This window comes from Chrysemys picta, chromosome 11, assembly GCF_011386835.1.
Source record: "Chrysemys picta bellii isolate R12L10 chromosome 11, ASM1138683v2, whole genome shotgun sequence".
NCBI classification, from domain to species: Eukaryota; Metazoa; Chordata; order Testudines; family Emydidae; genus Chrysemys; species Chrysemys picta.
This window is the reverse complement of record NC_088801.1, coordinates 59,501,563-59,522,358: the sequence shown is the minus strand read 5'-3', so window position 1 is coordinate 59,522,358 and position 20,796 is coordinate 59,501,563. Positions and strand designations below refer to the sequence as shown.

At 43.8% G+C, this 20,796-nt stretch overlaps 1 protein-coding gene across 1 annotated transcript in view; it reads right to left on the bottom strand.

Moving 5' to 3' along the window:
- FAM117B (family with sequence similarity 117 member B) overlaps positions 1–20,796 on the bottom strand; it is an 85,903-nt gene that overhangs the window by 31,490 nt on the left and 33,617 nt on the right. Inside the window, exons 2-4 of the mRNA XM_008166883.4 lie at positions 18,443–18,594; positions 16,382–16,474; positions 10,924–11,037 (exon numbers count right to left, since the gene is read on the bottom strand). Coding sequence (XP_008165105.3) covers positions 10,924–11,037; positions 16,382–16,474; positions 18,443–18,594 — 359 coding nt within the window. The remainder of the gene's footprint in view (positions 1–10,923; positions 11,038–16,381; positions 16,475–18,442; positions 18,595–20,796) is intronic.

The following is a 20,796-nucleotide window of genomic DNA, read 5'->3' as shown; positions in this document are numbered from 1 at the left end:
AATGTAATCTGTCTGCACCCTCCCCTCCCTTGGGAGCTGGGGTCAGGAATGGGACTGGAGACCAAAGACGGGACTGCGCCTGAGAGTGGAAGCCGGGGGCTCGGCTGGGGGTGGGATTGGGGCCAGGACAGAGTGGGGCTGGGTGGTGCTCCTTCCCCGCCCCCTGTGGGGGCTGGCCCGGTGCCTGCTGCACCCCCACCCCCCAAAAAAAGTTCCTCCACATCCCCCTTAGTGGGCGTGCACCACAGTTTGGGGACCCCACGGGTTAAAGCCGTATGGCAAGACAAGAGAATTCACAAAGACTGGTGCAAGTCTCTCTTGGTCCCAACAGATAAGAAAGGAAGCATCCAGGAATGTGGAAACTATCAAGGGATAAAGCTATTGTCACAGGGCTGAAGTTACTGGAACACATTTTAGAGATTATAGGATTAGGAGAATAATGGAACCCCTCATCAAACAAGAGCAGATCAGCTTTAGGAAAGGACGAGGAACCACAGAGACAATGTTTTTAATTCAGCAAGGAATAGAAAAATGGCTAAGAGGATAGCTTCTGGGCTTTTATAGACCTAGAAAGATATACAAGAAGGCTCATAGAAGGATTTCTCAGACCAGTGCTGAGGAAAGATGGAGAGTCTGAGGACTTAATAACCATGGTGAATGCCTTAGATAGATCACCAAAACAATTATTTGAACATGTTTTGGAATGACACACCCTTTTGAAAGTGAGATTGCGCTGGGTTTGGCTCTCAGTCTGCTGCTGTTTATCATATTGATGAACTACGTTAGTAGGAAAAGGTGAGAAGCTGCTATATGCAGATGACATAGCAAAAACGGCATCCTCAAAGTATGACCTAGAGGAAATATTAAACCAGTAGTGTGATCAGCTGAGTAGGCGTGGAACGAAAATGAGCACGACAGACTGAATTCATTTAGGTCAGAAGAGATGTTACAAGAAACTGGACACAGTGATTAATGGAATGAGACTAAATCAGACTGACCAGTTCAAGTACCTTGGCAATTGGGTTACAGAAGACGATGTGTTTGAACATGAGATACAGTGCAGACTGGGGAGTGCTGGACGAGCATCAAATACGATATCAGGGGTTGCATAGGACAAGTGTATGCCACTGAGACTAAAAGTCCAACTGTATGCAACAATGGCATGCAATGCTATATGATGCAGAAACATTAGTGATACAGAGATGGTAGTTCAACACCTTCATGTGTTTGAGATGAGGCATCTTTGCCCCATAAGAGGCGTTACACAAATAGATTTCAAAATGAAAGTATTAGGATGAAAGTCAAAGTTCATGATGTGGTGAATAAAATCCAGGAACCATGACTTTGCTGGTTCAGATACATACAGAGAATGAAGGAAGGAGACCTGGCAAAGACAGCATGGAAAAAGAGGTGGTAGGAATGAGACCCTGAAGAAAGCTGAGGAAGCGATGGACAGATTCCATCTAAGCAGATGGGAAGGAGGTGAATCTTAGTGTCACCTCAGACAGATGAAGATGGCAGATGCTTGCACAGTGACCCGACACCTATCGATGGGATAAGGAAAGAAGATTTGGAGCAGAGGGAAGGGACTTAACATGAGAGGTGGAAGGCTGATTTAAGCATTAGTGTTTTTTTGAACTAAGTGGTAAAGTTGAATAGCAGATGAAGGAAACAGAGAAGAAAGGAAACACCAATAACAAATGGTTATTTACTCCACAGTAACTGTTGCTCTTTGAGAAGTTGTAGTGAATGTGAATTACATTGTAGGTGCATATAGCTCCATGCACACAAGCTTGTAAGCTTTTCTAAGGGGGGTGTCGACCTAAGATACGCAACTTCAGCTACGTGAATAGCGTAGCTGAAGTTGCGTATTTTAGGTCGACTTACCTGGCTGTGAGGACAGCGGCGAGTCGACCGCTGCCGCGCCGCCACCGCCTCCGCTTCTGCCTCTTGCCGCGGTGGATTTCCAGAGTCGACGGCAGAGCCATCGGGGATCGATTTTATTGTGTCTTCACTAGACGCGATAAGTCGATCCCCAATAGATCAATTGCTACCCACCGATCCGGCAGGTAGTGAAGACATGCCCTAAGTAGCAGTATCCATCAGCATGCACCCTGACCCTTCTCATGCTCCCATGTGAGGAACATACAGGGAAGACTAGCCTCAGCGCTCCCTCAGTTGCAGTTTGAAACCTGTGTCTGCTGTGCACTCCAAAAAGTGGGGATGGAGAGCGGGGCAGGGATCCACATGGACTACAACTTCTCAAAGCAGCACAGTTTCTCTAGGGCTAATTAACCATTCTCTCTTCAAGTGTCAGTGTGGATCCCATTGTAGGTGGCTGATAAGCAGTATTTCTAAGGAAGGTGGGAATAAGTCACATCAATTGAATAGAGATTGGAGCACTACTCTCTCAAATTTGGTATCCAATCCAGCAGCTAAACCCAATCCATGCTTGACAAACACAAGTGGATTGCTCCATGTAGTTGCCTTGAAGATTTCAGATATCTGCACGTTTCGGAAACAGACAGGATTGTCTCCACCGCCTAAACAGCAGTGGTAAGACTGGGACCAGCATCACACCTAATACTTAACAAGGAAGGTTGTAGCTGCTCCCAGAGAGTCAAGGGGGGGTAGGGAGTTTCATCTCATGATAAACTTTTTTGAGGATGAGGGCTATCAATATAGCTCTTGGTGGAAACAAAAAGAAACTATGGCCAAACTGGCCACCAGGGCTGTGGTTTCCAGTCCCTCCCCTTCCTGCTACAGGCAGAAACAATCTAGGCACCCATCTTCCTGTAACACAGCATAATGGTTCTTCGAAATACTGAGTAGAGAGCAGAATCTGACCTTAAAGGATATGTCTATATTGTATGCTAAGCCCAGGTCTGTGGGATCTGGGCTTGTCAACTTGGTGTTTCCCAGCCTGCACTTGAGCATTAGAACATAAGAACATAAGAACGGCTGTACTGGGACAGACCAAAGGTCCATCTAGCCCAGTATCCTGTCTACCGACAGTGGCCAATGCCAGGTGCCCCAGAGGGAGTGAACCTAACAGGTAATGATCAAGTGATCTCTCTCCTGCCATCCATCTCCACCCTCTGACAAACAGAGGCTAGGGACACCATTCTTTACCCATCGTGGCTAATGGCCATTGATGGACTTAACCTCCATGAATTTATCCAGTTCTCTTTTAAATGCTGTTATAGTCCTAGCTTTCACAACCTCCTCAGGCAAGGAGTTCCACAAGTTGATTGTGTGCTGTGTGAAGAAGAACTTCCTTTTATTTGTTTTAAACCTGCTGCCTATTAATTTCATTTGGTGACCCCTAGTTCTTGTATTGTGGGAATAAGTAAATAATTTTTCCTTATTTACTTTCTCCACATCACTCATAATTTTATATACCTCTCTCATAGTCCTCCTTAGTCTGCTCTTTTCCAAGCTGAAAAGTCCTAGCCTCTTTAATCTCTCCTCATATGGGACTCTTTCCAAACCCCTAATCATTTTAGTTGCCCTTCTTGGAACCTTTTCTAGTGCCAGTATATCTTTTTTGAGATAAAGAGACCACATCTGTACGCAGTATTTAAGATGTGGGCGTACCATCGATTTATAGAAGGGCAATAATATATTCTCCGTCTTATTCTCTATCCCCTTTTTAATGATTCCTAACATCCTGTTTGCTTTTTTGACTGCCTCTGCACACTGCATGGACATCTTCAGAGAACTATCCACGATGACTCCAAGATCTTTTTCCTGATTCGTTGTAGCTAAATTAGCTCCCATCATATTGTATGTATAGTTGGGGTTATTTTTTCCAATGTGCGTTACTTTACATTTATCTACATTAAATTTCATTTGCCATTTTGTTATCCAATCACTTAGTTTTGTGAGATCTTTTTGAAGCTCTTCACAGTCTGCTTTGCCCTTTACTATCTTGAGCAGTTTAGTATCATCTGCAAACTTTGCCACCTCACTTTTTACCCCTTTCTCCTAATCATTTATGAATAAGTTGAATAGGATTAGTCCTAGGACTGACCCTTGGGGAACACCACTAGTTACCCCTCTCCATTCAAACTGTACTGTAAACCCAGGTTTACAGTTGCTGGACCCGGGTCTCACAGCCATGCTAATGTGTCCATACTGCACTACCCTGACTTTCTGACTCCAGTATGTAGCTTGACCTGCATCACAGTGCAAAATGAAAGGGCTTGGACCCGAGTCACAGCAGGACGACTGTGGCTCTGACCCCCCAGCAGTGTCCTAGGACCCAAGTCTTAAGTGCTTGCTGACTTGAGTCAGACTGATTTGTGTGTGGACAGAAGGGTGGCTTGGGCTCAAAACTGAGTCAGAGTCCATGCTTAGTGTGCAGCGTAGACACACTAAGGTATATGTACTGAAATGTAATATATTCTTAGAGTTGTACCTTATATAACTCAAATCAGGGTCCAACTTTATACATTTAGCATGTCACCATTTTCTTCTGTAACTATTCATTACCTACTGTACATTGTAACTCTTGGTTTTTAAATCCTGTCATAGGTTTTTAAAACAGTAAAGCGGGAGAGGGGAGCAACAACTCTTCTCAAAAGAGGGAAGGAAAAAAGTTAAACGACACTGATAATGGAACAACTTCCCAAACACACTGATAATGAGTGATTTTTAAATCATTCATATTTACCAAAAGACTGGCTTATTTAATTCCATTGAAATAAAAAAAATCTATCTAAAGTATTAAGGACACCTTATTTATATATATCTGCATTCATCATACTAATGCTATTTTTGTTTTAAATTTCAATGTCCTTGAACTCTTACCTACATCCTCTCAGAGGCCCACTTCTGAATTTTTAATGTACTAAATGGCTTGTTTGAGACAATTATTAGTTTTCAAAACTTTATTAGTTCACTTTAGGGTGTTGGAAATGCTTACTTAGATTGGACAGATCTACACATTATCTGTACTGATTTTGTACAGAAAACTGAAAAAGGATTGAATCATTTCATTATTATGAAATTACCATAATTTCTAACATTTATTTTCTACACTGAGATCATAATTATCTTAATTTAAAAGGAAGTAAATTATTGTATTTGAAATAGTTAAGAACTACAGCATCCAAAGCTGCTATAGAGAGTTCAAGGGAACCCACTGACAGCACAGTTAACTTGGATACAGTGAAATTCCATGTACAGGGCAAAATTCTGAAGTCTTTAAAGGCTATTCCCCCACCTCCACCCCCCACTAAACTATCACTATTCCCCTCACTAAACTATTAATATACAGGAATTTGTTCCAATAGGGAACTCAAGTTTGGCTCACAGCCAAGTAGAATGAAAGTCCCAGTTGTTTTAAGCACTGCAACTCAACTTCTAGGGAAATTGTTCCGAGTGTGAGGCAGAGGAGGAAGGGCCAACAATTTAAGAGGAGTGCACTGTATATATTGTCAAGGTTCCCTCCCCACTGTGAACTCTAGGTACACATGTGGGGACCCGTATGAAAGACCCCCTAAGCTTATTTCCACCAGCTTAAGTTAAAAACTTCCCCAAGGCACAAATTCTTCCTTGTCCTTGGACAGTATGCTGCCATCACTAAGTGAGTTAGACAAAGATTCAGGAAAAGGACCACTTGGAGTTCCTGTTTCTCCAAAATATCCCCCCAAACCCCTTCAACCCCTTTCTTGGGGAGGCTGGAGAATAATATACCACCCAAATAGGTAAACAAGGTGAGCACAGACCAGATCCTTGGGTTTTTAGGACACTCAAAACCAATCAGGTTCCTAAAAACAAAACTTTATTATAAAGAAAAAAGTAAAAGAAGCACCTCTGTAAAGTCAGGATGGAAGATAATTTTACAGGGTAGTAAGAGTTAAAACACAGAGGATTCCCCTCTAGGCAAAACTTTAAAGTTACAAAAAAACAGGAATAAACCTCCTTCTTAGCATAGGGAAAATTCACAAGCTAAAACAAAAGATAACCTAACGCATTTCCTTGCTATTACTTACAATTTGCAATCTTAGATGCTTATTTCAGATACGGCTTTAGGAGATGTATTTTTCCTGCCCTGGTCGCTCTCTGTCCCGGAGAGAGCAACAAAGAGAGACAAAACAAAAACCTTCCCACACAGATTTGAAAGCATCTTCTCCCCTTATTGGTTCTTTTGGTCAGGTGACAACCAGATTATTTGAGCTTCTTAACCCTTTACAGGTAAAAGAGGGATTTTATGCTACCCTTAGCTGTATGTTCATGACATATGTACTTTGTGGAAATACTTGCTTATGCTTTTTGTTTTGGTCTCTCACTGTCTGCAGTAGGGGAAAAATAAATGAGTCACTAGTTGCTTTGGAAATTTTCCACAAGAGTTACATGAGCTTTCTTGCAGCTTAATCTAGATCATTTTCCTGGAACCAGTGGCCCATAGGGGATTCCACATGAAGAATGGAGATTCATGCAGTTTTCCAAAAAGTTTCTGCAGCTCTCCTATACTGGGTTAGAAACATTGTAACATCCACACTGCAGTTTTTAAAGTAACTGCAGATGAGGCATGGTACAGAGTTCAAGAAGGACCTTTTCTTGCATCAGCAGGAACTTTAGGGACTGTCCTGAGTGGTATCTTCTCTAACAGCAAGAAGAGGTTCGGTACTGGTACCCCAACCATAAGCTAGACAGATCAGTGGAATGCTCTGAAAAAGCCTTTGCTCAAGTGCAGCTTTAGTCATAGGCTGATTAGAGAATGGCCTAAACCAGGGGTCGGCAACCTTTCAGAAGTGGTGTGCCAAGTCTTCATCTATTCACTCTAATTTAAGGTTTCACGTGCCAGTCATACATTTTAATGTTTTTAGAAGGTCTCTTTCTATAAGTCTATAATATATAACTAAACTATTGTTGTATGTAAAGTAAATAAGGTTTTTAAAATGTTTAAGAAACTTCATTTAAAATTAAATTAAAATGCAGAGCCCCCCGGACTGGTGGCCAGGACCCGGGTAGTATGAGTGCCACTGAAAATCAGCTCGCGTGCCACCTTTGGCACGCGTGCCATAGGTTGCCTACCCCTGGCCTAAACTGAGAGAGAAATATTTCATTACTGTCAATCTCTTAATCTTTTTGCATTTCAAGATTAGGTACATTACAAATGCTCACTTGGTTTGTTTTACATAATTTATCTTCTGGGCTTTTTTAAAAACTCAAGACGTTTTCCAGCATTTCTATTCTAAGACTTTCCAATTACTTTCAGCTTTCCTCTGTTTGTAATTGTTAATCTGAAACAGAGAGTGGTACATACAATCAACCAACCTTCCTCCTGGTATTCATTCTAATTTTTACTGATGGTGCTGCTCTGGGATTTGCCGGATGTTCTTCCTAGCAACTGAGCGCTCTCTCCCACTGAGCTCTTGCCAGTGATTGGAAGTGTGAGGCACTTTCAAGTGTTCAGGCACATTAGATTGGACTCTCCAGGATTGGAAAAAAGTCTCTCCACAACACAACTAGTAGGTCTTCCTCCAATTTCAAGGGGTTTAAATTGGTAATTGTTAAAGGGAAAAAAACAAAAAACAGTCTCTTCATAGAGCTGTGATTAGCTGTGTGCTGATCTCTTGAAGGACAACCCCTAGGCCCAGTGTTCCAGTTACACCTGATCAAAATACAAGAGAATAACTCACGATTCCTAACCCCCCCCAACCCTATTTTGGTCAATTTTAAACTGAATTTTTTTTCCTAACCTGCTCGAGTTCTTTTATTATGGAATGAGAAACGTGAACTGTGTACTGTCTTCCTTACTTCTCCTGGAAAAGAGGTAATCTATTTAATGAAGCACCTGTTCTGCATCAGCTAGTATGGTGAGTTTAGATGAATTGCACATCATAAAAGACACCAGGAGACCCCACAAGTTTGGAAATCTTCATCCATGTTATAGCAAAAACACTAGCAGCTCCATAGTTCAGGTTGTCATTACTTTTTCAACTTTTGCTTCTCCACCTTCCACCCCTGCCCTTCTTGTTTGAAAAAAATTAGACTTTTCCATAAGAAAAATAACTGAAAGACAGTGTAGGAAATTACTTCTGTTTTTCCCAAACATGTCCAAAATCTTTGGCCCCAATATCCTATACCTCCAAGTAAGTGTAGGTTATGCTTCTCTACATATATATTCTTTGTTGGTCAAAGATAATGTCAAGGAAGTGATTGGGAGGGGGGAGGGTGGAACGGGACAGACTGATCCAAGGCAGTAAATCAAGAAAGCAGGTCAGTAAATAAGAGCCAAACAAGTCAGTGGGATCATCAAATATCCCAAGGATGAATGTGGGGAGACTGCGAGAGAAGATAAAGTAGTGAAGTCTGAGGCTGGGGGAAGATAAAGATGGGAGGGCAGATCTTTAACTGGTGTCAAATCATCTTAGCTTGATTTACAGATAGGTAGGGCAGCAGACTGTGGAGAGAAAACAGTGTTCATAGGAACAAAATACGGGGGAGGGAAGACATTTGAGCTAGAAACCATAAAATGGTCTGTAAATTTTACCAAAGTGAAAATGCATTGCAACATTAACAGCAGAACCAAAGGACAAAATAACAAATAATGGAAGAGGGATCATCTAGCACCTTCAGTGCTACCCACTGCATCAGGAGTAAAAATTCATGTAAGAAAAATAAATTTAAAAATAGCTAGAAATTCAAAGGTTTGCTGAAGTAGTGGCCCAAATCAACATTGAACCTAAAAAGCCAATCCCACTCTGTTCTTGCATCACTAAAATAAATGTAACAATTGCCTCACTACAAGAAGTTAGGAATATTGTCTATGTATCTATTAGAAATGTGTTTACACCTGGGGTATGCCCACTAGGCAAAAGATTGTCAGTCTAGATGGCTGGCTGGGAAGGGCCCATTCAAGAGAACAACAGGTCTTAGAAGAAGCTAATCTTCCACTGGGGAGCCATCCTGAGGATGCTACAAACAGCCTCCGAGTCATGGCTGCTATGACACTACCGGGGCACATGACCATATCACCTGGTACTGGATTCCATCTTGGAATACCAGTGTTTTTCCACTGAAACGCGTCGGAACCAAGCTTGGAGTCAAAGGGTTCCCACCATATCAAAAGCTATTTAAGGCAGGGGAGTGACATCATCGTGGTTCTTCACTGACAGTGCCCAAAGGAGATTCTTGGAAACACCTGAGGAACAAAGACTGAACTGGGGGTGGAACTGCTGGACCCAGGCTAGAGGGATTTCTAGCCTGTGAAAGGAACACCTGGAGTTTTTAAGCTGCAAGCAAGGACAGCTGGTCCCCTAAATATCTCTGCAGCCAGCTTAAATCATCATTTAGGGTGAGAACTTGCTACTTATATCCAATCTCTTTAGTATATTAAGATCAGATTGCATTTGTGTTTATTTGCTAGGTAACCTGCTTTGATCTGTTTGCTACCCCTTATAATCACTTAAAATCTATCTTTTGTAGTTAATAAATTTGCTTTGTTTCATCACAAACCAGTGTGTGGGAGTTGTACCTTGAGGCAAAAAGCTGTTGTATATTCTCTCTCCACATTGAGGGAGGGGGCAAATTTCATGAGCTTACACTGTACAGATCTCTGTGCAGCACAAGACGGTATGATTTGGGGTATAATACTGGGCAGTTCCTTAGCTGTAGCTTCCCCATGATGAGCTGATCACAGCAGCCTGTAAATTCTGCAACTGAGTGTGTCCCTACCTGTGTGTAGGCTGGTGAAAGAGCAAGCTTGGAGGACTTGGCAACTTATCATAGCAGCACAGTGTGAGGGGAAGCCCAGGCTGGGGGGTCAGAGGGGCTCAGTGGTACCCCGGTTCCAGGTGGCACCCTGGGGAAAACCCATCAGAGGAAACTCTCTATTAGGAACAATTAACATGACCATGAAGGAGAACCTTTTTGTCAAATTCACATTGCTAGATACAAAACGGAACTGATTTGAAAATTTAAGATGTGCAGAGATCATGATCTGCAACTCCAGCAATTTCTTCAGCTGGTTGTACATGTCTGAAACTAAAATTTAAAGAAGTTTTTTTGAGAAATCATGATAGGAATTCATCACAGTGTGATAAGAGACAAGACCATGCACCTATTGGGAAGACATCTATGCTACTCCCTTCATCCTAAACACAAGGATGAATTTAGTGACACAGAAGTAGTAAAGAACTTTTGAATGGACATTTTCATACCCTCTACAGTTCTAGAGGAAAAATTATATGCTTTGTAAATATATTATCATCATCCTTCCTCTGCAGTTTGTGTCTCGGGATTCACTATTCTTCCCTGAGTCACTCACAAGCTACCATCTTTCCACCTAAAGGTAACTGAATGGGACTCCTTTCAAAGGAAGTCAACATCTACGCCTAATCCCTTCATGTCTATCTGATGGACAACTGGGATCCCTCCATAGCACTCAGCCCAGGACTGCCCAGTGCCCAAGAGTCAAGAAGAAACTAAACTTCACTCTCAAGACGCTACCACGTATACCACCAGGCTGGTTCTATGCAGTTTTTTATATGCAAAGTCATAACCCTAGACACATCACTTTACCTGTAAGATTATTACATAGAATTAGATTAAATTTATCCATACTGGTTGACTTCTAATTCAGTGAACTTAACTATATCATCCTTCTGCCTCAGAGTCCTTACAAATTACGTTGTAAATCAGTATATTCTTCACCAAACTCCCTTTACATTTTTTCTTAAATTTAGAGAAAAAACACAAACACACCCCACTTCAGCATGCTAAAGAAAATCAGTTTCATCTCATAAGACAAAAAGGTTCTATATATTTCACAGATATACATCATTGAGCAGTAATCAAGTATTTCAAAACAGATGCCAGTATTTTTTCTTTAAAAATCACTACTTGGAACACACAGGAGTTAACATTATGTTAACTCCCACAATGCCCTGAGAAGTGGCATAGCCTTACCTGACACTGATTAATGGCTGCATGGTTACCATGGAATGGAGACTGTCTTTCTTTATCCCGATGATGCCTGCTGCTGTGTTTACTTCTCTGCAACTGCTGACGCAATTTTGCAATCTGACAGGGGAAAGAAGAGTCTCAGATTTCCCTTCGCAAATTCAATTCAATTACTACATTGACTATTATCAAAAAAGTAAAAACTGAAACACTGCTAATTATGAGAATCTACTTGATATAATGTTGAGTCAGCTACTCTACAGATAAATCACCACAATACTAAAATATTAGTTTTCATTTTTCTATGAAGACCTGCACATATTCCCAGTTCTCACATACCAGTATGACAGTACCTGAAGATAAGGAGGTTACTTACCAGTAAACGAAGTTCTTCGAGATGCATAGCTCCTATCTGTATTCCAGTGAGCGTTACTTGCATGCACCATATGCCCAAAGCTGGAGCTTTTGAAAGTAGTGCCGCATTATAGTCTCACCCGAGGCAATAAAGGGTACGGCGGACTGCCTTCAGTTACAGGTAACTAACCTTGTTTTCTTCTTCCAGTGATGGTCCCTTATTGTATTCCACTGAGGGCAATTAACAAGCAGTACCTATATGGGAGGATGGTGCGAGGACACTGTGGAACGGAGGACTGCTGCTCCAAATGAAGCATCCATCGTGGAATCATGCACTAGTGCATAGTATATGGAAAAGGTGTGTACTGAACTCCACATGGCCGCACTTCATATGTTACTCCTGGGGGAATTCTGTGCCACTGCGCACATGCAGAATTCATGTCCCCCACAGATTTCTTTGCTTCCCTGCAGAAAAATGACTTCTGACAGGGAAGCAAAGGGAAGCTGCAAGAACGGTCACAGGCTCCTCCCTGGCAGCGCTGGTGCGGATAGGGATGCCTCAGTTGGTGGCACCTATCTTGCATTGGGCTCAGCTACTAGCCTGGGCTGAGGATGGGGAAGGACCGACTTCCTCTTCACCTGCAAGGAGAAGGCGGGGCTGTGGCTGAGCCACCCTCAGAAACCTCCCCTGGCTGCAGGAAGCTCTGCACCCCCTCTCCCCTGCTTCCTGCACCCATCGCTCCTCAGCCAGGGGGATGGGGTTACTGTATGGGGGGTTACTTCACAATCTGCCCAACCCCCATACATCTGGACCCTCCCATACCCAGATTCCCCCTGCCAAGCCTCACCCCCTCCACACACCCCTGCTGAGCACCCATGCTAGAACCCCCACCCCGATGAGCCCCACCCTCTCTGCATCTGGACCTCCCAGATGAGCCCCCCACACCTGGACCCCCACCCCACTAAGCCCCAACACGTTGAACCCACCCACCCCACCAAGCCTAACTGCCTAAGCACTCAGCCCCTCTCAGCAGAGTCCCACACACCCAGACCTCCATTTCAAGCCCCAGACCCCCCCCACCCGCTGAGCCCCAACCACCTTCATCTGGACCCCCATCCCGCAGAGTCCCATTCCCCCTGCATCCATTACCCTCCAACAAGCCGGGGCAGGCTCAGGATAAAAAGCCAATGCCCTTTGAACATCTAACAAGTTAAGCCTTCTTTCCTCATTCGAGGCATGAGATCTGGGAAAGAAGGTAAGTAAATCTGAAGTGGAATTGGGAAACCACTTGGATAGGAACTTGGCGTGGAGTCGTAAAGAGCCCTTGTCTTTATGGAAAGTAGTGAAGCAAGGGTTAGCCATTATGGCCTCGAGTTCGCTAACCCTCCTAGCCGATATAATGGCAATGGAGGAAGGCGACTTTCATGGAGAGATAGTGAACATGAGGCCATAGGTCCGAATCAGGTAGTTAGCAACGTGAGAATTAGTTTAAATTCCATTGGGGGGTGATAAGTTGAATGGAAGGGTATTTTCACAGGAGGCCCTTCAAGAACTGCACAGTTAATGGGTGGGTAAAGATTGAATGACCGTCCACCAGCAGATGAAAGGCACTAATGGCAGCTGCATGCAACTTAATGGAACTGAGGGTCAGTCCTGAGTCTTTCAGATAAAGGAAATATTCCTTTATATAAAGGAGTAGCGGGATGCCCACCACTTCAGAGACAAGGCCCTGTCTGGTAATCCAGGAAGTGAAGCGTGTTCACTTGGCTTGATACGAGTGTCTTGTGGACTCTGTTCTGCTGCTTAAAAGGACATCTCACACCGCCATAGAGCGTTCCTGCGCTAGTAATGGTGTCCATCCAAAAACCAAGCCGTCAGGTAAAGTGTGCACAGATTGGAATATCTGAGTCTGCCATTGTGTTGGGTCAGCAGCTCTTGCAATGTTCGAAGTGTGGAGTTTGCTTCAACATGCAGAGGAGAAGAGGAAGCCAAAATTGGAGAGACCAGAAAAAAAATGGTTACTCACCTTCTTGTAACTGCTGTTCTTTGAGATGTATTGTTCATGTCCATTCCAATCAGGTTTCTTTGGGGGTCCCTCCTCCTTCCCCATCGTTTCTTTGGGGCCACAGCATGCCGCGGTTCCCCAGGTTTAAAAGTTGTGAGGCCTGCAGTAAACACATGCCCAAAAGTGACCCGCACACTTCACGCTTGCAGTGTCTAGAAGAGAGTGACCAGAAAGACGGCAGGGCAGCTGGAAGATTTTTCCCCTAGCAACATCCACTGAGTCAACCTGGGCACCCCCTGGAGTCGTGCCTTCATGGCGCTCAATATAGAGCCCTGCCGACCCGCCACCCCCTCAGTTCCTTCTTGCCAGCTACTCCGACAGAGGGGTAAGGTGGGTGGTTATTGGAATGGACGTGAACAACACATCTCGAAGAACAACAGTTATGAGAAGTTGAGTAACTTTTTTTCTTTGAGTGCTTGTTCATGTCCATTCCAATCAGGTGACTCACAAGCCTAAGATTCAGAGGCGGGGTCGGAGTTCAGATATCCACTGACTGGAGCACTGCTCTACCAAAGGCCACATCGTCTCTGGCCTGCTTGGTAATCATATAATGTGAGGCGAACGTATGTATGGAGGACCACATGGCCGCTCTGCATATTTCCTGGGTCGGAACCTGTGCCAGGAACACTGCTGAAGAAGCCGGAGTCCTAGTAGAGTGTGCGGTGAGCGGAGGAGCAGGCACCTCTGCCAGGTTATAGCATTCAGGGATGCAGGACTTGATCCACAACGAAATTTGTTGGGAGGAGACTAGAAGACTCTTCATCCTGTCTGCCATGGCCACAAACAGTTGAATGGACTTCTTAAATGGTTTTGTTCTTTCAAAGTAGAAGGCTAGTGCTCTGCGGACATCCAATGAGTGAAGCCTCTGCTCCCTGCCGCTTGAGCGCGGCTTAGGATAGAACACTGGGAGGAAGATGTCCTGGTTCATGTGAAATTGGGAGACAACCTTTGGGAGGAAAGCTGGATGTGACCTGAGCTGAACCTTGTCCTTATAGAATACGGTGTCAGTGGGCTCTGATGTTAGGGCCTTGAGTTCAGACACCCTCCTTGCTGAGGTTATCGTTATCAGAAACGCCCCCTGTACGACATGTAGAACAGGGAATAAGTTGCCAACGGTTCGAAGGGTAGACCCATCAATTTACAATTGACTGTCTAGTACCTCCTCTATGGTAATGTGTAGGGCATTAGCTAGTCTTCGCAGCAATTCCTGGAACTGGCGATAGTCACCCAGCGGGGAAGGAGGGGATTGAAGAGGCAGCTGAATCCTGGGAAGATGAGGGATGCTTCTCAGGATCGGTCAGTACCATTGGAGTCGGGCTAATCGGTGCAGCATCCAGGGTTATGTTGGAATGCTTACCTGACGAGGGTTGTGGTGATGAAGTGGGGGAGTCCTCCCAGACCGAGCGGGACCGTTCAGAGGGTGAATATTGTGGCCATGATCTCCAGTATGGCCAACCCAGTTGACCCTGATGTTGTGCAACTTGGGACCACAGTGCCAGCTACAAACTCTGCAGACAAAGCAAGGTGGGGAAGTGCCCCAGTCTTGTCGGAACCTTCCAGTAGTCGTGCTTCCAGAACAGGAGTGGTGGACCGGGTCAGAGATCCATATCATCCAAAACAGAGGATTCAGAAACCTCACCAAATGGTGGTGCCATTAGGACTCTTGGAACAGGAGGTAGCAGGAGCATAGCGGGCAAAGGGTCCCTTCAACTTGGTGATCAGATCGGTGGTCGTGGAGTGCGAATAACTCATGGGGATTCAGGGCACCTCCAATTCTCCCAGAGGTCAATGGTATCCGTTTCGCCGGAGGAGTCGGTATCAGGAACTGCATCTATCTGGAGACCAATGGTTCATGAGATGCCAGCAGAGTCGCTGGGTCTGTGATCGAAACCAGTGGATCTAGTGATCAGTCCTGCCATTTCTTATTCTTGTGAGACTTACAACGCATGGATACTTTGTGGCCAGAAATCGTGGATGGTGCCGAGTCCTCATTAGATTTGGAGGAAGACTTACTGCCATGCTTATGTGCATGCTTCCTTGGTTCATGACTAGGCCCCAGTGCAGGGTTCTGCAGTAGATGGGGCGGTCTTCACCTGTTCAGGCCAATGTAAAGGGAGTGCTCCCCAACCAGGAGCCAGTGTTGATCCCATGGCAGCCTCCATAAGGTGTTTCCTGAGGCGGAGCGTCTGGTTCTCCCAAGTACAAGCAGGTGAGGCAGATACTGTACCTGGATGCAATGTGGGGCTTCCCCCAAGCAGTACATGCTGGTGTATGTTGCTGATGGAAAATGAGTGGGAGCAGGAATCACAGGTTTTGAACCCTGGCATCTTCAGCATACCTAGTACCCAGGACTGGGTGCTGGGGTGGGGTAACGGTTGGCAGGAAACACCACTGAAGCAGTGTCCCAAGTCCTAAATCTGATATGAAAGGAAGAATTGAACAGAAAACAGAAAAAGTAAATGCAGAACCACTAAGAAATCTAAACAGTACTAAGGATAGGTTTTGAAAAGTGTCAGAAAGTGTGTCACAAGGACGATTGGAGAGTAGAAGCTCTGGCTTGGACCATGAGGTGGTGAGAAGAAACTGGAGATGTCGATAGCCCACCGTGCCCTTTATCACCTCAGGCAAGGCCATGATGCGGCACAGTGTGCACATGCGGACTGCCGAACAGTAATACTTTCAAAAGCTCCGGCTCGGGGCGCATAACCCTCAGTGGAATACAATATTGGATCATCACGAAAAGAAGAATTAAGTTTGACAGGAATTATACTACCATTTGAATTCCTCTCTCAGCTAACGGATACTTCCTCGATTTCTCATTGCTTTCCCTACCCCACTTCATTAAATATTAGTGTCTTACACGGTGATCCTATCAGTTACAAAACAGATCAGCCATAGAATTATGTATTTCTATTTTCTCCACCTCCAATCTTTATATGGAAAGACTAAACACAAACGTTTGCACTTTCTTCAAACCTCATGGTAATAAAATATGCAGGCAACAAGCCTGGCCCAACTTTATTTCAAACAATAGCTTTCCTGACCTCCTTGAGTTGGTCTGTGCTGCCCCAGGATGCTGAACGCTTGTGAGATCCTTTCTTCTTTTCTAAATATTCTTCAGCCCAGGCACTCTCTGTCTGTAACAAGAAGATTAAAGGATTAATTTTAAAAGGGTATGCTTATTCTTGCCAAAAAACAAAAGAAAAAAGAGAAATTAGAAGCAAGTAAGCTAAGAGAGGGCATGCAATTATGATTTTCTGGATTCAGACACTGCTGGAAAGCACAAGTCACTGAATGAAAGCCCTCTATGGCAACTTTGATATTCCTATAAGTAATCAGTATGAAGATGTCACCTCAGCCACTCCTATAATCTACATAGTAGGTCTCTCCCCTATTTCATATGAACACTTATTACCCCCAACTATAACAGAAGTATTAACTCTAATTTAGTTTCACTTAAAACAAGGAAAGAATTTGACCCATTAGGTTTAAGTGGGTACAAGTCCCAATCACTTTAGTGCTCTGACCAGGGATTAATTTGATCCTGGGTGTTAACAGACATTTCTAGTACTGCTTGAGTACGTGACTAAAGGCCTGGTCTACACTACTGAGTTAGGTTGACGTAAAGCAGCTTACATCGACCTAATTGTGTCAGTTTCCACACTATAGCCTTGCTTCCACCGATATAAGTGCCCTACTACAGCGACATAACTCTACCTCCATGAGAGGCTTATGTCAGCGTAGTTCGGGAAATGCAGTGTCCATATAGACACTGCAGGTTACTTATATCAACTATTGGCTCTCATTTTATCAATTTCACGGCTCCGTGCTAGAGTCAGGAAATTGACAAGAGAGCCTGGCTCACAGCCGGGGCTGTCAGCCTGGGGCAGGTGGGGGGCTCCCTGCCCCAAGCTGGGGTCCTGTCCAGGCTCTGGACTCCTCACCCTGATCTGGGCTTCTGCCTGGGCTCTGGGCATATAGCTCCCCACAGAAGCCATGGGGGAAGCCATGCTCCCAGCAGGGAGCCTGGGGGGACGGGGAGGCTCCCAGCAGGGAGCTGCACACAGAGCTGAGAGCCCAGGCTCTCTCAGCTCCCTACACTGCCCCTCTTAAATCAGTGGATGCGCACCACCAACAGAAGGAGGCCAGCATGGACATGAACCACTGTAGTAATTACTGTGGTGGCTGTAAGTCAACCTAACATTACATCGACTTAAGTTTGTAGTGTAGACATGCCACAAGCAAACATTCTGGTATATAAGCAATACTGCACAATTAATAATTGCAATATCACACAAGCAACTATACCATAATCTATAGTCAAGCACTCAAAAGTTAGGAAATACTAGAATTAAGTTGCCTGGGCAACTTTAATTCAACCTCCTGGTGTGTATGCATTATGATACTGTCTTTAATTACATGATCACATATTTTTCCCACAGGTCATCTACCTCATTCAGTGCACAGAATGGACGGTGCTTACTGAATGACCAACTATTCAACAGCTTGTTTCATCTTCATTGTTCAATATGTGGCCTAGGCATTATTTACTGTATACTATTCAAATCCTGTCCTGAATACAGAAAGAGGCTATTGTGACAGATGCAGCCATTTCCTGCAACATACTTGATAAACCTTACTGATTTAAGTTTTAGTAGGTTTGGAGTCCATTGTATTAAGATGCAAAGTTCATGAATTGTGGAATTATATGTAATTTCTATAGGAGGAGACATGACCAATATAAATCCTGGGAAGTGTCATGAGCTTCAAAAGACTACATGAAACTATGTGCCAGATAAGAATGAATTTGTGTGACAAAGTTAGGTGGGTTTCCCAGAAAATTTCTTGGGGGAAGGCATATGCAAACATACATCTCTATCCCAATATAACGCGAATTCGGATAGAACGCGGGGGGGGGGGGGGGGCATAAGCGTGCAAGGGTGCAAAGAAGAATTTGGGAATAAATAGAAAAACAAACTCTCTCCAGGAATTTGGGAAGGGAAGGAAAATTCCAAAGAAGTGAGCTTGGAAGATGAATGTATACATGAAAAAAAAAAAAAGCAGTCTCTTACACTGAAATACACCACCTAACAAAACTGTCTTACCTGCGTGGCTTTGTCCCTCATACAGGGAGCAGCTTGTCCATGATTATCACGAGGCCATTGTCCAGCGAGGTAGGGAGCAGCAAGTGTATCCAGTGAGGAAGTGCGGCGAATTATACTGGAAGGGCTTGATGAAGGCGGTCGTGATTTGTCAACTAGAAAAATAAAAATAATAATAAGATTTCACAAGCAAATTGTGTGTATCAAGAACAAGTAAAATTCAATAAAGCAAATTTTCAATTAGCCATACTGGAAATAGAATTGTTATGTATTCAGTACAGAGTGCACACACACAAAATGTAATACCATAGGAGCTATGAGAGACCACTTGGAAATGAAGCTCAAAATTTCCTTTTTGTTGTTGTTCTTTTAACATTTGCCCCATGATTACATTGCTCTCATGAAATGTGTTTTCAGAGTTTCCCTATAAAAGCACAGAACAAAGTAATTACCAATATTATTAGGGTGTTTTTTTAATGTTTTTTTTTTTGCTGTGACTTTTAAGTACTACCAAAATTTATGCCTAATTTAATATTGGATTTATTTTTAAAGCCCAGGCTGTTGATCCATATGTCAACTACTGCATAGTTTATTTCCACAATGATCAACAAAACTTATACTACTAAGCAGAAAACAGCCATCCTGATGGACAGTTATGAAGGAGACTGCTTATGACTTTGGACTACGCGTATGGTAACCTAGCCAAACAAAACAAAACCACACACACATGATCAGAGTTCAGAATGAGACACTTCACAGATGTAAAGATAAAGAGTTAATAGTTTAGCTACTAGACATTTCAGTATGCAAAATATTTAGATTTGTTTTCCTAATATTGAAACAACAAGTAATTTAGACTCAAAATGTGATCTAGCTATAATATGTTTTAAAATGATGCATGGAATGCTTGTCCTCCATACTGAAAATAAATGTCTCAGAAAGACAGGTTACCAATAACTTGTTCTTAGAGAGGCACCACTGTGCATTCAGACTTGTGGAATTCAGAGTCAAGTTGTGAAACAGCATTGAAAAGCAGTACAGGAAGGAAGGATGTGTGTGTACATGAGCATTCTGATGCATAAGTGAAGTCCTCACCCTACTCTATAAAAAGGGGTGCACCCTCCCAAACACCTCAGTTCCTTCTCTCTAAGGACAGAAACCTGATGTTACATATAAATCCTAAGTAGGGGGTAGGTGTGTGGATAGTGTGACTACACAGAGGCAGTTCCCAAAGAACAGTAGTTACTGATAAGTAACCTTTTTCTTCTTGGATGGCCTCTGTGCATACCTACTTGTGGGAGATTAGCAAGCCATCAGGTGGATGGTGGGAGAGGAATACTCAGGAGTGCAAGTAGAGTGGTACACTCCAATATGCAGTACCGGCAAGAGATTTTTAGCGGGTAGGGGGTACCGGTAACACTTGGTGAGGCCAGCCCCCCCTCTGGAGGGGGGTGGAGCTGCATTCTGCTCCTTAAAAGAGCAGAATGCAGCAAGGGAGGGCATTCATTCTTTATATGGGTTTAACAGCACAATGCATATGCTAACAAACTTAAACAAAGCCTTTGTTTAAGTTTGTTAGCATATGTATTCTGCTGTTAAGTTGGTCAGGAGTCCTCAAGAGGGGAGGGGTGGGTCGGACGGAAGGTGTTTAAATAGTGGTTTGGATTCCTGCTCCAGCCTCTGGACTACGAACATATACTGATGGGAGCATTCTAACCAAGGGACTGAGGACTTTAAGGTAATCTGGAGCCTTCATATTTCCTTGATCCTTTGCAGATGGACTTATGAGTTGGATACAGTACAAAGACTGTTCTAGCCTCATTGACTGCTGATTTCTCCCTTGCAATGGACAAAGATCAGATGTCTGCTGACTTTCTCACACGAGTCAGCAGCCTTTGATATCTGTGGTATAAGCAACATAGCCCCTGCTTGAGTGGTTTTGTTCTTTCCTCTCCAAATGTCAAAGCCTGTTCCCATTGAACTCAATAGCAAAACTTTTTTTTATTTCAATGGGAACAGGATTTGGCCCCAAGAGATCAGAGAATGGGATTTTGATCAATTGCTCATCTGTCCAGAGACAGTTCTCATGCACGTTCTGCCAGGCTGATTTTGATTGTCCCTCCTGTATGTCATGGACAGGAGTTTCCTCTGGCTGCGAATAAGATCTGGGGGAAAATAAAAGGAGGGAAATACATAGAGACCAGTGGGAATATGAGAGCACCTTAGGCCATAAATCCAGGATGGGGTCTCATGGTAACTTTGTCTTTGAGGACCACATTATAAGGTGGAGTGGCCACCAAAGCACTAAGCTCACTCACCCTCCTAATAGAGTGAATTGCTATCCAGAAGGCAATTTT